This window comes from Hermetia illucens, chromosome 3, assembly GCF_905115235.1.
Source record: "Hermetia illucens chromosome 3, iHerIll2.2.curated.20191125, whole genome shotgun sequence".
Classification (NCBI taxonomy): Eukaryota; Metazoa; Arthropoda; class Insecta; order Diptera; family Stratiomyidae; genus Hermetia; species Hermetia illucens.
Window position 1 is genome coordinate 150,742,695 of NC_051851.1, and position 23,464 is coordinate 150,766,158.

Sequence of the window (23,464 nt, forward strand, 5' to 3'; positions counted from 1 at the left end):
AGACGGGACCACTTTCAACCAAATTGACCACGTGTTGATCGAACGCCGCCACCTCTCAGCCTTGATGAATGTCAGAACATATAGGGGGGCCAATATAGACTCGGATCACTATCTCGTTGGCATGGTGCTCCGAGCTCGAATAACAATACCACCTAGAATCCCCTCTGACAATCAGGTGAGAGTGAACACTGAAGCCATCCACAATACAACCCTCCGCGACACCTATAAGAGGGAAATGGATGCCGCAATAACCGCAGTCAATAGAGGACCTGGAGATGAAGCATCAACTAATGATCTTCACAACCACCTGAAGAACGTTATCATGGATACGGCCACAAATATACTTGGCCCCAGCCGCAAAAGGAGTCGGAACGGCTGGTTTGACGATGAATGTAAGCTAGCAACGGAACGTAAGAATGCCGCATACCGAGTAATGTTGCATTCTCAAAGAACGCGGGCACGCGCAGAGACTTATCACGAACTCCGTCGAGCGGAGAAGCGACTTCACAGAGGGAAAAAGGAAGCCTGGGAGAACCAACAAGTCCGTGAACTAGAAAAGTACAGGGAGCAACCGCACCAGGCGCGGAAGTTTTACCAACAAGTCAGCAGGATGAAGCCTTATACACCTCGATGCTCATCCTGCCGAGACAAAGAGGGAAATCTGATTTCCGACAGAATGGGCATATTAGAGCGATGGGTTGAGTACTTTGATGAGCTACTGAACAACCAGAACATCGGCGAGTTGGAGGTCCCGCCAACTGAAGACGACGGACAAATACTGCCACCACCAAGTTTAGGAGAAACAGTCCGTGCAATTCATCGGCTAAAAAATCATAAGTCGCCAGGAGCCGATGGAATTACAGCCGAATTGGTTAAATATGGAGGCGACCAGTTACACCAAGTGGTTCATCAACTTGTGCTCAAGGTATGGGACAGCGAATCAATGCCTGACGATTGGCAGCGAGGCATAATCTGTCTCATACATAAAAAGGGAGATATCACACAGTGCAGCAATTATAGAGGTATCACGTTGCTGAGTACCATCTATAAGATATTCTCCACTATCTTGCTAGGCCGGATAGCCCCATACGCCCAGAACATCATTGGCCCATACCAAAGAGGCTTCACTCCAGGCAAATCAGCAACAGATCAGATTTTCTCTCTGCGGCAAGCGATGGAAAAACTGTTGGAATATGGACAACAGTTGCACCATCTGTTCATCGACTTTAAAGCCGCCTATGATAGCATAGCCAGGGTAAAACTGTACACGGCCATGAGGGAATTCGGTATCCCGACGAAATTAATAAGACTGACTAGGCTGACCCTGACCAATGTGCGAGGCCAGATAAAAGCAGCAGGATCACTCTCAAGACCATTCGACATCAACAACGGTCTACGACAAGGGGATGCGCTATCATGCGTCCTCTTTAACCTGGCCCTCGAGAAGGTGATCCGTGATGCTGAGGTGAATGCAAGAGGTACGATCCTCTTCAAGTCCACCCAACTACTGGCCTATGCTGACGATATCGACATCATGGGAAGAACCACCCGAGACGTTCAAACTGCCTTCATCCAGATCGAGCAGGCGGCGCGAGATCTTGGGCTGCACATCAATGAAGGCAAGACAAAATACATGGTGGCAACGTCAGCACCGAAGACGAATCAACCAACAACATCAAACCGCACTGGTCAAACACAAGCACGAACAAGAATAAGGATAGGGGAATACAACTTTGAGACCGTTGACAATTTCTCCTATCTAGGGTCGAAAATCACAACCGATAACAACTACGATGATGAAATCCGCGCACGGTTGCTGTCAGCCAACAGAGCCTACTTCAGCTTACAAAGACTGTTCCGCTCGAAACGTCTCACCATAGGGTCAAAGCTCTTACTGTACAAGACTATGATCTTGCCAGTCCTCATGTATTCCTCGGAAACTTGGGTTCTTAGCAAGAAAAATTGCGAACTCTTGGCCGCGTTCGAGAGAAGAATCCTCCGAAGAATTTTTGGCCCCCTACATGAGGATGGACGATTCCGTAGCCTACACAATGACGAAATCTATGAGCGATACCATGACCGTCCGGTTGTGGATAAAATCCGGCTCAATAGGTTACGGTGGGCGGGTCACTTAATCCGTATGGATGAAGATGATCCCACCCGGAAAGTCTATAAGGGCAATATCTATGGTAGGAAAAGAAGACGAGGCAGACCCTGCCTAAGATGGAGCGATGGCGTGGGCCAGGACGCCAGACAGCTTTTAGGGATATCGAATTGGTGGACCTCGGCGCAAAACCGGGATGTCTGGAGTTCCTTATTAAGGCAGGCCTAGACCGGATACCGGTTGTTGCGCCGTTGATGATGATGATGATGATGATATTTTCAGTTCAACTCTGCTCGCCTCTCTTTTCAAATCCAGAGTCATTTGGCTAAGATTAGGTAGATCCCCAGGTTATCAGCATAGTCGAGGTGTTTGAGCAAAGGTGTCATTATCCATTGAACTCATCCACGTCCTCCGGACAAGGCAGCGTGAAGAACGGCACCGATAACAAGAAGAATTAATATCGGTTTTTTTCCCTGACTTTCCTGACGGTTCAATGTCTGTCTGTCGGTCTTTTTTTGTTTAGGAGGTGAAAATCTTCAAAAGACACTGGTCTGGGCACACCAGTGTGTGGGATTTTTACCCACTCAAACCGCCCCCGACTCCTTCCTTGCCCCGCGGAACCACCCTAAGATGTTACATCACGGGGCGGAGTCATCTAATTCTAGCTTAATCCCGTTTCTTTTATACGCGGCGTACGTGACCGCGCTTTTCACCTCTCCTCTGCCTTTCGCAATGTATCTTGAATAGATGCGATCTTGCAGTTGGCCGCATCCCCCCCCACAAATCTCGGACAGTGGAAGAATATATGCTCTGGGTCCTCTGGGACTCCATCGCAATTTGGACAATCGGGTGAGGTCTCCAATTTAAACATGCCCTCCATGGAGACCTCACCATCCATCCATCCATCCTCCATGCCCCGTGAGAAACTCGGTGAGATTATAATTAATCTCATCGTGTCGTCCCTCCTCTCGTCAGCGTAACCCACCATTGTGGCTTCCTTCGGAACGGGAAGATTAAGTACATCGTTAATAATATTCTACAGTAGTGGGTCCAATATGGAGCCCTGCGGGACACCCGCGGAAACAACGTACTCCTGGGGTCCGCCATCGGTGTCATACCAGAGTTTCCTTTCAGTTAAGTAACTATCGATGATAGCAGAGAGATAGGCGGGAATACCAACCTTCGCCAGGGATTTGCGTATCAGATTCCAATTCACGTCCAGAGTTACTACCACGCAATATTTGCTAGTATTATCCTTTCCACGGATTGCATTTTCGACCAAGCCAGTAACCAATTTGATGGCATCAATGGTTGATCCGGCTTTACGGAACCCATACTGCCGATATGAAAGGCCGGCTTGGCTCTCAACAACTGGGAGTAATCTATTATAGATTACCCGCTCTAGCATTTTCCCCACCGTGTCCAAAAGACATATGGGTCTGTATAACGTTGGCTCACCTGGAGGTTTACCTGGCTTAGGCAGAAGTATCAACTTCTGTCACTTCCATGCCGGTGGAAATATTCCTTTGGACATGCACGCTTCGAACAACTCAGCGAACATGTCCGGCCTGGATTTCACGGCAAGCTTAAGGGCCTTATTCGGCCTTATTCCGTCCAGGCCCGGCGCTCTATTGTTTCCTATTCTACAGTAGATTTGCAGCAGCTCGTCTCTAGTGATTGGCGAGATTGCCGTTACATTCAGAGGTGGTTGGAATGTGTCGATGCTCTCCTCTTGGTGGGAGAATAACTCCTGGATGATTTTCAGCAAGAGGGTGGGACACGTGATCTGCGGAGATGAACGGCCTCTGAATCGTCCCATCACGATTCCATAAGCTCTCCCCACGGGTTTACGTCCGCTTATTAGCAGAGCTCCTTAAAGCATTTCCTCTTGCTTCGCTGGATGGCGAGCTTGAGGGTTTTGCGGGCTGCCTTATAGGCGCACTCTTTTTGCCCCTGATCGACTCTACCTACCGCCCTCTGAGCCGCTCTTCTGGCTCGGAGGCAGGCTGATCGAAGGCCGGTCAGTTCATCATTCCACCAGTAGTTTGGTCTTCTACTGGCGAATGAGCACCTCCTAGGCATGGACGCGTCACATGCTTTGGCGATGCATTGAGCCAAATGGACGGCTCTTTCCGTAGAGGAACCTGCTCTATCAGATTGATCTAACCAGACCTCTATGAAGGTCTGCTCATCCAAAGATTTTGCAGATCAGCCTGAAATCTTTTCCGGTTTCGGGCATGATAGCTCTTTATCCTGTGGCTCGACACATGTCTCAAAGAAGATTGCTTGGTGATCGCTGTGGGTGTAGCGTTCGCGGATGCACCAGGACATACCACGTGTCAGCGCAGAGCTGACAAATGTCAGGTCTACAACCGAGCCTGACCCTCCTTTCTGGAAGGTGTTTACAGCACCTTCGTTAGCCAAAACCATGTCTATCTGCGCAAAAGCTTCTAATAAACTGCGCCCCCTCGCATTTGATTCTCTGCTACCCCACTCTAGGTCCCAAGCATTGAAATCACCAGCAATCCCCTTTGCGTCAAGAACAAGATTATCAACCATTTGCTCGAATTCAGACAGTGTCAAACTCGGTCGGGAGTAGCAGCTGTATACATATACACCACTTATTTTTGCCCACACAAAGCCACTGGCTGCCTGACTTGCAGTACATTGTATGGCCTGTCGAATGCAAGCCCATATCGCCGCTCCACCAGTCGAATGTGTGACCCATATGCCACCGTGACGGTTTCTATACGTTTTGCCTATGCTGGATCTTTTCAGCTCGAACATGAGATCCCCTTTCCGGATTCTTCGGATTCGGTTTACATTTCCGCTCAGATCATTTAGGTTGGGATCAGGTTTGACCTTTTTAAGTATCTCCGCATAGGATAGATTGCCCTTACTGAAAATAACAATTCCATCTGGACGAGTTCGCAGTTTTGCTTTTCGTTCCGCTTTTCTGTTCCGCTTTTTTGTTGGTAACTTTATTCCATCCATCGTTTTCGTTCGTCTTGGGCTTCGCAACGCTGGTTGAGTTTCCTAGATTCGTTGTACGCTTTCCTCCTTCTGAGCTGTTGGTGTTGGTTTTCAGAATGTCCTGTCCGCCTTTTTTTCTTTTAGGCGCCTGCTGATTATTTAAAGGATCCCCCTCTTTTTCACGTACTCCTTTATTTCGCCGGGATTCGATGGTAGTTAGGCGTCACTTGAGTCGCTTGTGACACAGCGGGGTTCCGCGTATCCTTATTATTCTTTTCTTCCATCTGGGATCTATTATAGAGGACTTTAATAGCCCTCACCATATTCTTTATGGCTTGGTGCACGTTGTGCTTGTCCTTTATAAACTCGGACAGCTCAACTACTTTTGCCCCAAGCTGAGTGAAGGGTAATTCATCCGGATCGGGACTCTGCTCCCTATAAGTCCCGGCAGGGTTACTCCTTTTACGTGGTCCATCACTTTTGGCGTTTATTGATTTTGCCCGTACTTTATTCTTCATCGTCTTTGGCATTGGTGGAGATCTCAAAGTTGATGAGCTTCTTTTGAATGGATTCCTTCCTTGTTCCTGGAGCACCTCCTGCTGTCGAGCATCTTGAACATGTGCAGTGGGTCACGGTTTTTGTTGTCCAAAAATCTGGCTTCAGTTCATCTTTGTTGGGTCTTGTTATTGGTGTTCTCGGTAAGGTCGTACTTCGCTTGAACACTTCCTTCTCCAGACCTAAATCACTTTTTTCACAAACGGCTATACCGATTGACACGAAATTTGGTGAGAAAGTGGGAACTGTGGACCCCCAGACATGCAGTGACTGATATCCTTCTGGGACGCAATTATTTAAATTTTAAATAATGAATTCCTCTGAACAAACTATGGGCGCAACACATAAATGGAAACCCATTCAGGGAAACCCTTATTTCTCACTTTGAAAATGCCAAGCTTCAAAAAGTGTAAACAAAGTTAATTGCGTCTACTTACCATGGGGTCGAAAGATCCTTACCACACTGCGGTCTTTTTAATTTATTTAATAAAACCAGTCCCTACCATGAAATTTATTACACAACAATAAATACCGCATTTCCACACATTTAACGTTATCAAAGTAGACCGGGTGGCATAAAACAACAAATCATACAAGCACTATACACTACGGCAATTACCACGATAAAGGACAAACTAAATTTAAAGAAGGTTCCACTAAATTTCCCACTGAGTATGAAAGGAGAGTAAATTTGCCATATATAATTTAATATCCTTGGCAGGGAAGAAAACACACTCGGGTCTAATAAATCAACAGAGCCCCCGACTAGCTACGCAACCCACTCTATTTAGATAAATCAAATGTGATGCTGAGGTCCTGGGGTCTGCCAGCATCAAACATTTACTCCACATTATGAATAACGGCCGCCTCTCAATGAAGACAAACAGGCAGCCCTCGAACCTAACCCTTCCCTACTCCAGCCAGGTTGGCTTCAATAACAAAACCATTTTCTACGTACTCAAAGGAGGAAAATTTATGGAGAAGATCGAGTCAGTCAGCCCAGCCGGGGTTGTATTGATGTCCCCATATCTATCTAATTGACAACAATAGTGAACCATAACTATCTTATCGAGACATTCAAAAATGTTCCCAGACATAAATTCACATGTTGGGAGTTTCGCTAGGGCTTCTTTGCATCCCTGATGCTTCCCGCCCATCACATATGGAAGTCTAATGCGTGCACACCACAGCCCTGGAGGCACAACGGCATCTATCCATTTCCATTCAGTAGTTTAAGCAACACATTAACGTAAATCCTTTCCCGGGAAAACTGAAGAGGTTTTATGCTCGGTGGCTTGCCTGTTTTTTCCTACCCCCAAGTTCCTGGGTTAGTGGAGCTCCATGAACTCGGATATTTTGACCCGAAAACCTATCGACTCGACGAACAAACTGAACGAATAGTGAATAAAATTATCATAAAGATCAAATAAATATTCAAGATTCAATTTCGCTTATCCTACCGCATTCCGAACGTTCAAGGATAAATAGATATTCCCAGGCATATGTGGCGAGATAATAGATATGAAGAATAACAGGGAATACGGGGTCGGTGGTTGGCTTGTCTTGCTTCCACCTCGATTGCAGTTGAATCGGTTGATTTTGTCGTAAAACATTGGATACGAGTACCTTTGGGGTATGTTTCTGGATGTTTGTCGACGCAGGATGAGGATATTTGTTCGAATGTTTGAGTACGAGGCGACAGTTATTTGTTAAGGGGGAACGGAGCTAGTAAGATATCAATTAGATGTTTATCGAAGTAGTTGGATTTGTAACTTGGCTTGATGGTAAGAGCGTTTGCGGAGAGGTTTGTGGATACCCCGAGGTGGGGTGGTTTTCCCTCTGCAAGTAGGGACTGTGAATAATTTGAAGACCCAAATTGATTATAATCGGATTCACCTATGCATTGATAGTTGCGAGTAGTCCTCGTGAAGACAGACAAAATGTGAATAACCTTTGGGGATGCTTTTCAGATGGAAAGGAGTCATCCCCTATTGATTTAGTTTGGGCATATGTTCGCTAACTTACTCACCTGGGAAATCGTAATTTACCCTGGCCCTAAAATAGTATCAAATTCGTGCCCATCATAATTCAATTTTTCCGGAGCGGGGACGGAAAACTATGAAAAATGTGAATTTCAATCTTTAGGAGGGAAAATCTGGTTTTCTTCCTGGAATTTAATAAAGTAGCTGAATTTTAAAGCATGGAAAGGACCAGAAAGAATATTTTTTCACTTAAAAGAGAGAACGGGTACGTAGGATTCAGTGGCATAAACGAAGGAACCATTTAAGGCCCATAAAGGACCGGTCGACTGACTATTAATCATTCCAGTAGAAAGCTTCTTCACTACGGGCGACAGAATTTTTGTAAGCAGAAAGATCCTAGCAGTTGAGTCGTCTACTCGTGAAGGGTGGTGGATGGGCTTGATAAATTCATCTAAAAAATGCGAAAGTAAAATTTGCAGTCCTTCATAAGTGGCTCCCAGATGACTCTTCAGGCGATTGTTGTTAGACAATAGGAGCTTGAAAGAATTTTTTAGTAGCTTAAAGTTAAGTGGAGGGAGCGGGACTGGAAGCATATGTTTTTTTTCGGCACTGGTAAGTGCATTGTTCTTCGTGTTTGTAAAGGACTTGGAGACATGTGGAACTCAGAATCAGTACCAGAATTAATTGCAAGTAGAAACTTCACTCAGTTCTGTAGGTAGCGAAACGGGGTTAATACCCGAAAGTCGATGTTTCTTTAATGCATCGTACTATATCTGCGCATGGCAGTTGAATATTCAGGGTATGCGAATTTATCAAGTGTAAAACACGCACAAAATCCTTGAATTATAATTTTTAAGGTATTGTACAAAAAAAAATTTATTAAAATCGGTTCAATGTCTGTCCGTCTGCCTTTTTTTGACGAGTTGTAAATTTTTCAAAGACACTGGCTTAGACATGTCAGCGTATGTAATTACCTACTAAAACCACCGCCGACTCCTCCTATACTCTGTGGAGCCATTATAAAATATTACATCTCGGGGCGGAATCAGCATATTCCGGGGTTGTCACCATTCCTGTTTAACATCTCCTCTGCCTTTCGCAATTTACTCTGGATAGATGCGATCATGGAGTTGATCGCAACCCAATTCCCCGCACCAGATTTTTCTGTGCCTCTCCCAAAATCACTTCAAGGTTCTTCCTTTCTTCTACAAATCTTGGATAGTAGAAGAATCCTGCTCTGAGCCCTGTGAGATTTCATCGTAGTTCGGATAATGTAGAATACAGTTCAAACATGTACAGGTGCTTACAATATCTCCTATGCTTCGTGAGAAATTGGCTAAAGTTATAACTAATCTCACCGTGTCACCTTTTCACTACAAAGGGACAAAGGGAGCCTGTGTGTCCACCGACCCTTTGTCAAGCGTTCCCAACCCACTCGTCATCTATTTACGGACCTCTCCCTTTCGGCGTTCTTCATTTTGCGGTAAGGGAGAGGTAGACTTGATACTGTATACTCGTATGTTCGTCAACTCATCTGCCAGGATATCGATCGGCACCATTCCATCCATCCATTCATCATGACGAACGCAGTATCATTTGAGGCAGCCCTAAGGAAAGAGCACACTCTTACGACTGTCCTTCGGTAGACTGCATTTAGTTTCCCAAAACTGGAGCTGCATAAATCAAGATTGAGCACACCACCATAGCTACAAGCAACCTAGAAGTATGCGGTGACTTTCTTGCGTTGAGCATCATCCTTAATAGGGCCAGTGGATTCTTTGCCGCAAATATACTGCACGTGCTGTTTGTAACTGAGATTCACGTCAATCATTACTCTCAAGTATTTGATAGCAAGCTTGGAAGGGATTATATAATCCCCAATTCGAATGCCGACATAATTTCTCTTACGGCGATTGGTGATAAGCACCGCTCCCGTTTTTCCTCTGTTAGCGTTACACCAGAACTCAGCATCTTCAAGATGCTTTACGACCATAACCAGTGACTGCTAACCAGTCGGCGTAATCCACCACCGTGACTTCCTCCAGGACCATAAGATAAAGTATATCGTTGGGTCAAGCACGGAGCCCTGTGAGAGACTCGCGGAGACAACATATTCCTGGGGTTCGTCGTCTGTGTCATGTTCTAGTAAATATCTGCTGACAATAGCAGCAAAATATACAGGGATACCAATTTTTGCCACGCATTTCCATATTAGGTTCCAGTTGGCAGAATTGAATACATTTCATACTTCCAGGGTCACCTTCACGCAATATTTTTTGGTGCTGTGTTTTCATGAATTGCATCTTCGGCTAAGCCAGTGACCAATTCAATAGCATCAATGATTGATCTAGAGGTTTACCAGCTTTAGGCAGCGGTACCACTGCTCCATGTGGCAGGAAATATCCACTGGGAGATGCACGCCCCGAACAACTGAGTGAATATGTTCGGTCTGGAAGCTGCAGGCAAGTATAATCCAGGAGAATCTTTACCGTCATTTATTCTACCGGAGATCTCCAGTGGCTTCTTTCCAGTGACTGATGAAATCGATGTCACACTCAGAGGTAGCTGGAAGCTATCAGTGCCTCTCCCATGCTGGGGGAATAATCCCTGGATGATTTTCAACAAGAGGGTAGACCACGTGATAGGTAGTGAGGAATAACCTCTAAAACGTCCGCCTCGAATTGAATTTCTCCGCTGGAGAGCCTGCTTTAGGGTGTGATAAAACGCTTTAACTTTACTTTTGTTTAGGTATAATTGGCATTTAGTACTTAATTGAATGTATTCAAAATTAACAATTAATTGAGAAGAATCCTTCTCGCCTCGGACTCGCCTTGTCTCGAACTGAGACCGAAAAACAGTTTTCGCTGTCAAAAACTGTTTTTCGATGTCATGGCCGCCACGATGCATATTCGTGCCCGTCCGACAGGCAAGTTGCTCGTTCTGCCACAAGGGTTTAGTGGAGTTCTTGATAGGGGGGCTCTTTTCGCTTCCTATCGATCCTTCTTACCGCTCTCTGAACCATTCCTCTGACTGGGTAACAGGCTGTTCGTGGGTTGGTCCATCAGTTGTTGTTCTACTTTGGAATGAGCACTTCCTGGACAAGGACGCGTCACCTGCTTTGGCGATACATAGGGCTTCATGAACAGCTATTTCTGTAGTGGCACGTGCTTCATTCATTGTTCTAACAACACTTCTGTGGAGACCTGCCCATTCAAAGCTTTTGCAGCCTTGATTTCAATCATGACGATTTTTTTTGCCCTGAGGCACCCCTCATAGTCCAAAGAAGATTGCTGGTGATCGCTGTGTATCTAGTCCTCGCTGACGCACCAGGATATCCTACGTGCCAGTGATGGGCTGCCAAAAGTTTGAGGTTTCGCTCCTTTCGTAAGTTCTTCTAACCAGAATTATTCTTTCATTATTATTATTCCTGGAGATAATAGTGGCCATTTTTATTTTTCTTTTCGCCTTTTTGTTGGTAACTTTGATCCATTCACCGTTTTTGTTCCCTTTGGGTTTACCTGCAATGGTCAACATTTGTACTTTGACCATATGCTTTCTCCCATCTGAACTTTTAGTTCTGCTTTTCGGAACTGTCTTCACGTCGTTTTTTCTATTAGGGGAGTTTTTATTCTCCAGAGGATTTCTCTTCTTTTCCCGTAGTCTTTTATTCGACCGAAATTCGATGGCAATATGGTTAAACGTCACTTGACCTGTGACACAGCTGAGACAGTAGGTTTCGGCTTCTTCTTGAAATTTCTTTCGCTCCCTTGCAATTTATTATAAAGGACTCTGATAGCCGTTACCATATCCTTTATGGCTTGGTGCACGTTATGTTTGTCCTTGATAAACTTGAACAGCTCAACTATTTTTGCCCCAAGAGTTATTTCTCCGGATCAGGACTCTGCTCTGTATGGGTCTCCAAGGGCTTACTCGTTACCCTTTGATTTGTAAAGAGTTTTTCTGTATTCTTTTTTTACAATATTTAGACATGCGGAGATCTCTGAGTTGACGAACTCCTCCTGAATGGGTCCTCTGTTGTCGTCGATTCCGTAGCCTACATAACGACGAAATCTATAAAGGATACCATGACCGTCTGGTTCTGGATAAAATCCGGCTGAATAGGTTACGGTGGGCGGGTCACTTAATCCGTATGGATGAGGATGATCCCACCCGGAAAGTCTATAAGGGTAAATGGCTTCTACAGAGTCTCGCCCTTGACTTCTGTTCGTTTATCGCGCTTGCGTATCGGGGAGTTTGTTCTTTTTCCAGTTGACCCACCTGGCGTCTCCAAAAAGATTTGGAGGCCTCTGCAGCGAGATTTAGATTGAAAAGTATCCAATTGTGATCTGAGAAGGATCCACCCTATGGATCTAATTGTTGGTCTGTAGAATAAATTGTAGTATTTGCTTTGGAACCCTTTGATGGTACGCTCTTCTCCGATTCCGGGCTCCTGTGTTGGTATGACATCGATGTCTTCCTCTAGGAGGAAGACCAGCCAATTAATTGGGACGCATTTCGAGTGCTGCCAATTTATCTGTGCTACTCTCAGCATAATATTCTTGCCTAGGGGGTTCGTCAGTCCTCGTTGGATCGTTAATTTTCATCTTCTACAACAGCTCGTTCGGGGGCGCCGACTGGATGTAGGTAGTCCTCCTGTTGCTTTGCTTCCATGATCTCAAGACTTTCCATGACTGCCCCTGGTTGAAGTTCACTCATGGTACCATGGTCTATTTCCTGATGAGCCATATTTTTATTCAGTTGGCTTAGATAGAAATCTCAATCAAATCTCATGGAGTTCTTTAGAAGGCTTTTAAATTACCAGAAACACTCAACCCTATTTAATAATTATTCAGTTAGCATTACCCTTTTCTTTATGTTCCTTACAAATTGCCAGGGTGTGGAATTTTCCCTAGACATTAGCAGAAACCGCTGATTTGTACGAGCCGTGGACGTAAATCCGCGCCTACATAATAAACTACACCCGTGCAACCTTCTACCGTTCACCCCGCGACATTCTCTTTAGATATAACTTCATGGTGCTGTCGTGCCCGTATGGCTGTTGCTCGCCTTCGCCTTTCCACTATACGGAGTCCTTTTTGCACATTAGTTACCTGTGTACTAATTCCTGTCATTTGTCTTCCGACTGAAACATGCGCTCCATCAGAAGATGTCCGCTCGGATTGTTGGCCCTCCACGCGGCAAAGCGACTGTAATAGTATTCTATGCGTCTTCTTTCTCGCCTGGGCAGAGTGGCCATCCTGGCGAGTCTTCACGACCGAACTTGTCTTTATAGATATTTGAAGTAACTGACCATCAAAGTCCTGGGGGATTAACGTGAGTACCTGGCGTGTAGGCATCATGCTACGGTCCTCTTCGGATACGCATTGATTTTGGGACCACAATCAGAGCCCCACCATGACTGGCACAGCGGTACTGATTTATACTGAGTGCAGGCTCAGCATTCATACCAGTGGATGCAAGGTTTATCTAACACCTCTGCCGCAACTAAGGTGTATGGCACCCGAGTTGTACAGCGCAACTCCACCCTTGAGCTCCGAGGATCTCTGCCCGCGATGTAGGCATAACCACAACCACCATGAAACTCTACTCCACTAGGAGGCCAACCGCAAATAACCGGGTCGAGAACACATTTCCCAGGAATTCTCCTGGAGCATATGCTCTCAGAGGGCCATCCCGGTTCCCATGGTACCAGATAATTTCCGGTGAGGCTTCGTGGCAAGAGCCACTTCAAATGAGTCCCTTGCAGACTCGAGTCTGATCGCCCTCCTCGAGTACGTGGGGACGGCACTCCCCAATGGGTTAACTGGAATCAGCTCGAAGCGGATGGTAACTGACCAGATAGAAACTGCGTTAGCTGGTAACGGATGATCGGAATCAGCTTATCCGCCCGCCGGATTTCCATTGAGCTATCCCATCGGGTCTGCCATCTGGCCATTGGTGATGCCCTTTCCGCGCTATTGATCAATTGTTGGGTTGTTGTTTTCCTGATGTAGATTCATGGCATCTCTTCAGCCAAGATGTCTGCCGGTAACAGGCCGGCTATGGCTATAACTAATACTGCGTCATTTGATATCATTCGAAAGCCACAAATTATTCTCAGGGCAAATAATCTGTACGAGCGTTATAGGCTTCTCCTGATTTCGTTAGTCTTTAATGCTGCAGTTCTTAGCGGAGCGACATAGAGCAGGACTGGCCTAATGACTCGAGATAATAACACTCTACTGACTTATTTGGATCCACTAATATTTGGCAGCATTTGCGGGAGTGCTACCTTTTTTTTCGACCTACTCTGCCTGCACTTTGAATGGAGCTATTGTCGAGCATTGCACCTAAGTATTTAATCGTCTCCTTGCTTCGTATGGTCGGTAGGGTTTTTGACAGTTTCCAGTCAACTCTTGATCTTCCAGATCGCGTCATTGGCTGTTGCCTCAATCTCATGGATGTGCTTTGCAACTTCAACCAAAGCAATATGGTCGGCGAAACCTACTATCTTTACCCCTTCTGGTAAATGCAGGTGGAAGACTCCATCATACCCAATGTTCCACAACCTAGTACTGATTCCTGAGAAATTCCCGTTGAGACACGGTAGTAATTTCTGCCTTTGTCGCTTTCGTATTTAAGCGCCTTGTCTGTAAAATATGTTTCTCAGCAAGCGTGGAGTGTTCATTCGGATGAAGGATTTTTTAATGGTCGACCAGTTTACTGAGTTAAGTGCATTCTTCAGGTCCAACGTGACCACTGCGCAGTAATCTTTTGACCCCCATCGCCATCTCTCACCTTCGCTTGCTATAGCAATAGTTAAATTTAGACACCGCTACCACCACCTTTATTGCATCGACGGTGGAGCGACCTTTCCTGAATCCAAACTGCAGATTGGAAAGAGCCCTTTTAAATTCAGCTGTCTCGCACAATCTGTTGGCAATTATTCCCTCCAGTGTCTTCCCCAGCGTACCTTGAAGGCTTATTGGGCAATGTGATCACACACATCCCTTGCTCCAGGCGTTTTTGCGTTGCTGTATCAATATGTCTTGTTTCGCTTGGGTGGGTAGCTTTCACTGCTTTATTGGGAATACCATCAGGTCCCGGTGCTTTCTTCCCTTATATTTTTTTTTCATACCTGGAGCAATTCATCTTCGATATGCGGTATAGTCTCTAAGCTAGCTACACCGATTATTTCGATGGCTGTGTTCGCTCTTTGCGGGAACATATAGTACATGTGCCTATGTCGACTTGCTACCGGATGCGTCTTTGCCTAGCAGATTGGTTCAGGCAATTGCGAAACATTCATTTCAGAGTTGCTCTCAATGTATTTGGAATATCTAAATCAGAATTAAATTGGAAGGTTCAATATTTCGTTTAGCGAATGGATTGGGAAGGGGACGTCAGTTCGATGTTAAGGTGCGCATGGTATCATCTTTGTTATGTAAAAGGAGTCATCAAACAATGACCCCAATTTGTATTATATTCGGCTCTCATATAACGCATATCTTAGATTGGAATCGATTGATTTGCTTGTCCACAAGAAAAGATATCCAATATCCAATGATGTTGTCCTTGCTGAGTTGACATCTTTTGGCTATGAGTTTCGGTGTTTATAATTAGATATATTTAGCCTCGTGTAACTTGCTCATATTTTTCATCTTTCAGATATGCCACAATTGCCTACGTTCCGCAGATTCCCTGGCTCTTGAATTCCACCATACGTGAAAATATCCTTTTTGGAGAATCCTACCGACCGAAACGCTACGATAAAGTCCTGGATGCGTGTGCTCTGAAACCGGATCTGGAGCTGATGCCGGCAGGTGATATGACTGTGATAGATGAGCGTGGGATAAACTTATCTGGTGGACAGAAACAGCGAGTGGTCATCGCCCGGGCTCTGTACTCATCGGCTAATGTTATAATTATGGTAAATGCAGGCTTTGACAAATATGCAACCATCCATTTAGGAGTAGTTAAGGTTGAGTCCGTGACTTGGTATCGCATCCATGGACAGCAGGTGTACTGAAGTGACACTTATTATGTTAATTTGGTTTGTGGCGAAATTAATGACTATTTTGGCTGGATATGATTATTTGGTTTGCTTGTATTTGGACAGGAATATTTCCATATGTTGACAGGGGGAGAATCATTAGTGTCCCAATTAATCAATTATTAGTTTGAGATTATGACTAAATTATCGAAAATTAAGGAGTTAAAGCACTTCCACTCAAAAGTCCTTGCTAACAAAATTAAAACATTTTCAGTGTAGACCCAAGACAATAAGCTTTTTCGACCCCTAAATACCGGAATATTCTTTCCGCCGCCTTTTCCACTTGGATCTTTTATCTTTTCCACTTAAATCTTTTATCATAATTTCACCTTTTTTGTGCTTCCCATCAGGACGATCCACTTTCATCTTTAGATAATGAAGTTGCAAAGCACGTTTACGACAATAGCATTAAAAAGATGCTTCCAAGAGCGGGCAGGACGGCTATCATGGCGACTCAACGGTTGCAGTCAGTCTACGGTGCAGACTATGTAAGTATTCATATTCATAAAACAATTATCTGAAAGAGGGTACTTTGCGGCAGTTTACAAGTTTAGGGAATGCAATGAGGTACCATCCCCTGGTCCAGCGCCTACGTTAAGTAGGAATCTCAGCTCTGAAAACAGTGATAACCACTGCACTTAATAACGAGTAGTAGCAACAATTTTGCTGGGATTTCATGAAAATTATTATGTTAATTTGATATTATCGATTAACTGCAGATTATAGCCATGAAGGACTCGACTGTGGAGGCGGCAGGTACGTTCAGTGAGATAGAGCGGAAGCATCCGAAAGTTATGACGGAATGGAATGCAATAATGTCGAAAGGTAGTGCCGTGGAACAAATCAGGTAACTTGCCATGCACTAGGGTAGGTGTGGAGTTTTGTTGTTGTTGGTGAAAGTGAAAGAAAGTTGAAAAGAGGTAGGAGACAAGTTGGTTTCTAAAGGGTTTTTTTTTTTCGTTTTATATGGAATTCTGATAAGCATAGTAGCGGAAGAACGGCTAGGGAACGATGGAGACTGTTCAAGAATATTTCGAAATTGGGTTTGCAGAGATTGCAAAGCAACGAAGCGGAAAATATGTCATCGGTAAGTGGAGTGTTCTTTCATTTTTAAGATTTTACAGAAAATTCCATAGTTCATTGAAATCACTTTAATACTTTAAAAGGCATGAAGTCTGGTAACTTCTTATTTTGATGCAGTCCATCTATTTTTGTATCCCGATAAAGGCTTTTATTTACCGCCTAAACAACCTAGTTCAGTACTAGGATATGAAGCCTTTAGATACTACTGGTACAGTACCAGGATATACACCTAAGTTGTTTTTAATTCAGTCCCTTTGGCAGCCTCACCAGAAGAAAAAAAACGCAGGCTTGGTTCTGCAGAATGGCTCTGGCTTTGTAGAATTTCCATATAAGGAATACTAAACAGACCACGGCTATTTTTTTTGTAGTAGGTTAGGTGAATGCGTTTATGCACAGTGTTGGACTCCCGTAACAGTACGCTGTCCGAATACCAACTGAACACCTGCCTGTCATCAGAGAATTAGCCAGACTTTGGGAGCCTTCAAGTCAGGGTATCCCTTTCACCAACGGGAAGGGAGGGGAGGAAGGAAGTTGCCAGTTCAGGGAACCTCTTACCATCCGGTACCTCCGCCGGTCGAGTTCAATATTCTTCGCCATAAGAAGAGCCCGAAAATAATGCGCAACACGAAAGTGTGATAAGCAGACACCACTCGCAAAGCTCCCCGTCTCCGCACCTGAGGAAGGGCGCTTACGATGTACCTCCTTGTCAAGGGCATCAGCCCATACCTCCGCACATAGAGCAGAACCGTCGCTCCCATAAGGAGACGTCTCCTAGTAGGTACAAGGCCCCCCAACATTCGCCATTAGCCGACTCAAAGCCGCCACTCCTGCTGCAGCCCTGTCCGCTGCTGCTTTGATTTGCTCGAAGAAGCTCATCTTCGAGTTGATCATTAAACCAGTGATTTAACTGCCGGTTATGACTCTATAGTCAACTCGCGGATCGATATGGGACGCAGGGTCGGGATTCTCCTTCTGGTCAAGATAACTACTCCGGTTTTTTTCCAACGCAAGGCTGAAACCGTGAGCAGTCATCCATCCGCTTACCCGTCGCATCAATATGCCAACTCTGATTTGCGCCTGTTCAACAGTGCGTCCGGTAACAAGCGCGGACACCTCGTCTGCATAACCGACTAGGCGCGACTCTTCGGGCATATCGAGTCTCAGCAGATTATCGTAGGAAGTGTTGCAGTAGTCCGGCCCTAGGATGGATCCTTGTGCTACTTCCGACGTGATTTCTAACGTCCTCTGGCCCTCTAGCGTCTCATAGAGCAGGGAGCGGTCTTTCAGATAATCCCTCAATATCCGCAAGATATAGCTTGGTACGTGGAATGCGTTTTCTAATGTGCGTGGCATATCTCTCCATTTTATGAGTTGCAGGCCTTCTGACATCATGCATTATGAGGAGCAATATCCGTCGAGATCGGGGGTTGTGTGCCTCGGCTCGATGAATCGCGAGTATGGCCACTTTCCAGCGAGAAGGAAAAATACCATGCTTCAAGCAAGCGTTGAACGCCTCAAGCAGCAAATCTGGCCGTTGGTCGAACACCAGGTTATAAACTTCCGTCGGGATGCCATCAGGATCTGGTGCCTTCTTGTTTTTCATACTGAGAACTGCTTCTTCGAGTTCTGTCATTGTGAAAAGGGTTCAATCCTCGACGTTTTCTGCGCTATTGACATCAACCCATACAGGATGTCTGGGGAACAATGTCCACCGATGATGCCAGAGATTCCGACGCAAAACTGATATCAGGGATGCTTGCTTCATAGCCTGGGCGCTGAAACGTTAGCGTGGATCCGGTGTTTAAAACTACGAGTCCAGTTCTCACCGCCATTTTCAGAATCCGCTTTCCTGTGGAGTCTGACTGAGGCATGCCCCTGGCATTAAAATCACCGCTTACCAGAATTCGTCCCTCCGTGCTCAAAACGGTGTGCTCCAGAGCGTAAAGCTGGCGCCGAAAGTCCGGTATTGTGCCATTCGGTATCAGGTAAACGCTAAAAACGTTGTCACTAAACATTGGATCTCTCGGCTTGGGTAAGAACTCAGATGGCAGCGGTTCCCGACAAGTCGAGATGCCATGAAGTCGGGTCCCTGTTTTGGTATTTCTCACTAATTACCCCTAGATTACCATTTACTTACGCTGCGAAATGTGCTAGCAACTGGTGAGCGGTTGCACCCTGGTGCATGTTAATCTGTAAATTGTGGATCATTCCATTCGGACCCTAGCCCTTTCCAATTCCGCCCTGAAGATTGGACACCGTCCCCCGCAGTGTGTGCGACGCTTTCACCAGACGCGCCACGATCCTTGCAGAGAACGCAAATTTCATGATAGATTTTTGCTTGGTGACCTACTTGACCGCATCTCCGGCATGCTGTCCCCTTTTTCTGTATGGAAAATACCTCTGCTTCCATGTCTTCGGGTTTTCTCCTGTAACGGATTTCACTAAGGACTTCCGCAAATGTCTTGCCATCCGTCCTTAATGAGTAGAGCCGACGGTCTAGTCCTTCTTCGTTCTCTCGTCTTTTCTGCTCCTGTCTTTCGGTTTGCAGCCTCCTTGTCTTTCGCGTTCTTTTTTTGGGCCCTGGAAACTATTTTGAAGTCTCCTTCAGGCATGTCATCCTCTTTTCACTGTTTCCTCAGTTTGCTTTACAGTGGGCTATCTGCCTTTCGTTTGGCGCAAGCAGCATTCTCAGCGGGGAGTGCGGCTGTTTCTGCTCTTCAATCATCCTCCGCTGTTCTCCACGATCGCCTATAGAAGGAGATGCAGTCTAATAGTTTCTCCAGTTAATTCAGCCCGTTTTTAACGCTGTTGCTGACGTTCCTTCGGAGAAACGTTGCCGACCGCATACGGTCCACCATTGCTGCGCATTTCCTGATAAGCCTTTCTTCTTCGGCTCTAGTTAGGACGGTCGACTGCAATTGCTCTCGATTTGTGCCCGAATCTATCTGCTTAGGACTAGCAGATGGTCAATCGCGCAATTTTATAAGGCTAGCTTCAGGGATACATCCCCTATCCCAGTTCCCTGAGGTCTGACCTACGCTTAGCTGATCCCGGAATTCACGGAAGAATCAGCGCTCGCTCGGGGTAACGCGGTCTATTAACACCGATTCAATATGCACTATCCGATCAATACCTCGAAGGGGCTGGGTGATGATACACGCTACAACTACCACCTTTACAGAGCTAGGCTCACATCTCCCCATCGGCTCCGGAGACTCCCAGTGTGTCCCGACGTGCATCGGTTATTCGTGGTTTGCTATTCACCGAGGAGCTTTCACGAGGCTACTACCTAGGACGTAGGTATACTGCCAGCTAGGGGGTCAGAACTACTTTTTCGGGCACCGCGGGAACGTCACACTCCGTATCGTAAGCGACTCGTTAAAGGTCGCTAACGACGTCACTATTGACAAACCCATAATTCGATGGTGAAACGATGGACGAGATGGGACGTACTTGTCGGGAGTCCTCCTTCGGAAGCTCGCAGCTTGCAGATACTAGACTGAAGTCCTTTAATGTCGTCTTCGAGATTATCCTGGTGGGCAGTTGATTCGCGGACGATGTTTAAGGTATCAGTGAATTCCAGGAGGTCGGAGTGATTTCGAGAAGGAATGATCCTTGATACTGCATCCGCTAGCACTTGAGTGGAAATCGTAGCTTCACATATAATGTTTACGATGCTGACTTGCTTCACAACGTAAATCCGGTGATTTGGATTCAAGAGGTTAAATGGCTTTGCTTATCCACTATGGTATTGTTTTCAAGCGAGTCTAATTCTCGCAAAAAGTTCCGACGCTGAGCTTTCTTTATAAGTAGGGTCGTGGCTGATTCCATTTCTTCAACAGTTGGGAACGATGGGCGTTTGAACTCTTCACTGGTTCGAGTGTTGTTCGTGAATCGAAGAACATAAGCGGGGATCTGTCGTATGTGTTAAAATGAATTCCGGTGGTCGATTGTGAAAAGTATACCTCCTTCATTTGGAACTGAGAGGGCCACATTTGCTTGCTTAGTTTCTAAATTCGTTTCGAACTTTGGGTTGGTTGGCCACAAGCTTTCGCCGACATGTAGAAACCTCGGCCCTGATATTGTTTTTAAGGTTTTGCGTGGCGTTAATTGCAGTGGCTTCCCTTCTATGTCTCCGCTGCGGTTCTGCAAGTTGGCAAGTTTCAATATTGTCTGGTCATTCTCTGCCAGTTCGCCGATGTATTTTTGAAGCAGGTTGATTTTCAGTTCGTAGTATTCATTGGAATGTTCGCTAGCTTTCTTCTCAATGTCCTGAATAAAGCGCGTCAGGGTCCTCATTAGCCCTTTCTGCTTTCTAATCATCTTCTGAAACCCCTCCCTTGATTGAGATACTTCTCCATAACCACCCGTGAGTTCAAATTCTGCGTGACGTTCAAAGCCCTTCGGCCCGGCTGTAGTTTTAAACTTGATGATGTCGCCATGGTGTCAGCATCAGAAGTCGTTCCTTCCAATTTGCCCTTTCCGTCCTTCAATACGAGAATCAGCTTCTGGTAAACCTTCTGGACGTCTAGCAGTTTGCGTAGTAAGGATGTTCAGGTGCAGTTTCTTCGAGTGGACTTATCAATTAAGTGGGTTCAGACCAGTATACTTCCATCAATCCCAACCTCTTGTCAAAGTACTTCCTCGTCTTGCTGGCTCTGGATCCTCCTTAAAGTAACATCAGCAACTGTTCGAACTTGCACCCCAAGTCCGATTTTACAGCTGTCAGATTTTCCATTGTGGAAATTTGGCGAATACTACAAGTGTTGTAGCCTTCCAAATATCGGCTTACGTTAACCAATGATTGCCCTGAATCACATCGGGGTCAGCAATGATTGATCACAACCTAGTTCAGTAGTCTCCTCATTAAACGATGTTATGACCATCCTGTGAATCACTAAGTTGTATCCCGCCCAACGCCAAACTCCAAAGAAAGAAGATGGAAAGGATGACCATAGCACAAGGCATTAAGTCACTTTATACGAGGCTAGAATATAACATACTCCATGCTTACTTCGCACACTTGAAAATCAGCAAGAACGCCCATGAAAAAAAGGGCGACATGACCGATATATGGGAAAAAATCAATAGGGCCTACACTTGCGAAAAGACCAGAAAGAGGAGCATGCCGGGAAAGGCAGGAATTAAAGGCGTTCACCACAACACAAGCGGGCTAGGGTGCAATAGGGAAACCGAAGGAAGAATTCAGACCCAACTATGTGATCAACAGATCCAACGAACACTTTACCCAGGAATAGCTTTCACTTCTCAATACATTCTTGAACTTCGCCATAGGAGATGCCACTTTTCCCAAAGAGGACATTGTAATTGACATCGAGGCCGGAATCAAATGCTTCCCTAAAATACATAAAGAAGCCAACCGGGTCAGATAATAGCAGCAACGAATTCACCGACCCAAAATATTGCAAAGTAGCTCTTGGAAGAAATCAAACGGCTAGGCCTTAAAATCGGAAAACGGGCATTGGAAAACGGCAGGGAAGGGGCCGGATAATACAAAGTGATGAAATACTAGTATCCTACGACGTAAAAGCGCTGTACCGATGAAGGAAGCCCTTTACTTGTTTGAAGAATGGATCACGACACACGAAAATTCATCCGAGTGGAGGAAGAAAGCTAAACTGTATAAGAAACTGGCCTTCATGTGCATAAATGAATCTTATTTCACATTCAGGAATACGTTTTATAAAAGAACCCCCGGGGCAGCAATAGGCAACCCTCCATCACCGCTGCTATACGAGGTATTTATGGAGGACCTGAAGACTGAACCCGAGGAGGCTGGGCACTCCCGAGATTCTGGATCAGATGCGTAGACGATGTATTAGCATTCATCAAAAGGGAAGAAGGAACAATCTTAGAGAAACTCAACCGGGCACACAGAAACACCGAGTTCACCATGGAGGTCGAAAAGGATGAGGAGATACCGTTGCAAGACTTACAAATAATCCGAGGGAGAGGGGATTTTGAATTCAACATCTACAGGAAACGGCCCAGATACAACGAAAATACACCTCAAACCACGATTTCCACCATAAGATGGCGGCATACAACTTTATGATTCACAGGATGGTCTCAACACCGCCCATTGAGATGAGAAGAAATAATGAAATGAATTACATCCTGGAAAAAGCCAAGAAAAACGGATACAACAAGAACCTCATCGAAATCGGATCAAAAAGAAACTACTCCAGGCCTCAAGACAGCAACTTTCAACACTCCTCCAGGAAGTGAACACAGAACCTAGGCAATGGCCAACATTAAACTACTCGGGTTGGACGCAGAACATCAAAAGGCGGCTACATAAACGTGGATTCCGGGTCACCTCGACCAGCAGACGATACCTATTTAGGACCCGGTTACAATTATTCAAGGACAAAAGTAGTAGAGTGTACTGAAAAAGCGGGATTTTTAAGATCTCCTGCCCAGCCTGCGACAAGATTTACGTAGGGCAAACAAAACGGCTAGTCCACACCAGGGTGTTAGAACACATAAAAGAGGCCGAATCCGCTAAAAATAATAATAATCTGCACATAAGGTCCACGGTTGCCAGACATATAATAGAGCAGGGACACCATTTGTCGTTGGACAACGCCAAGACTTTGAAGGAAGTGAACGACAAAATCTTGACTGACGGTTTCGTCTAGGGCAGAGGGAACTCATCAGACGCTGCCGCACCTCTGCCCTGGGAGCAGCGTG

The 23,464-nt window shown here is 45.5% G+C and overlaps 1 protein-coding gene across 1 annotated transcript in view; it reads left to right on the plus strand.

The window, feature by feature from the left end:
- The window catches only part of LOC119653036 (ATP-binding cassette sub-family C member Sur), a 146,431-nt gene that overhangs the window by 90,095 nt on the left and 32,872 nt on the right, over positions 1 to 23,464 (plus strand). The window contains exons 10-13 of the mRNA XM_038057487.1: positions 15,283 to 15,544; positions 16,018 to 16,155; positions 16,387 to 16,514; positions 16,655 to 16,754. Of these exons, the coding sequence (XP_037913415.1) occupies positions 15,283 to 15,544; positions 16,018 to 16,155; positions 16,387 to 16,514; positions 16,655 to 16,754 (628 nt within the window). The remainder of the gene's footprint in view (positions 1 to 15,282; positions 15,545 to 16,017; positions 16,156 to 16,386; positions 16,515 to 16,654; positions 16,755 to 23,464) is intronic.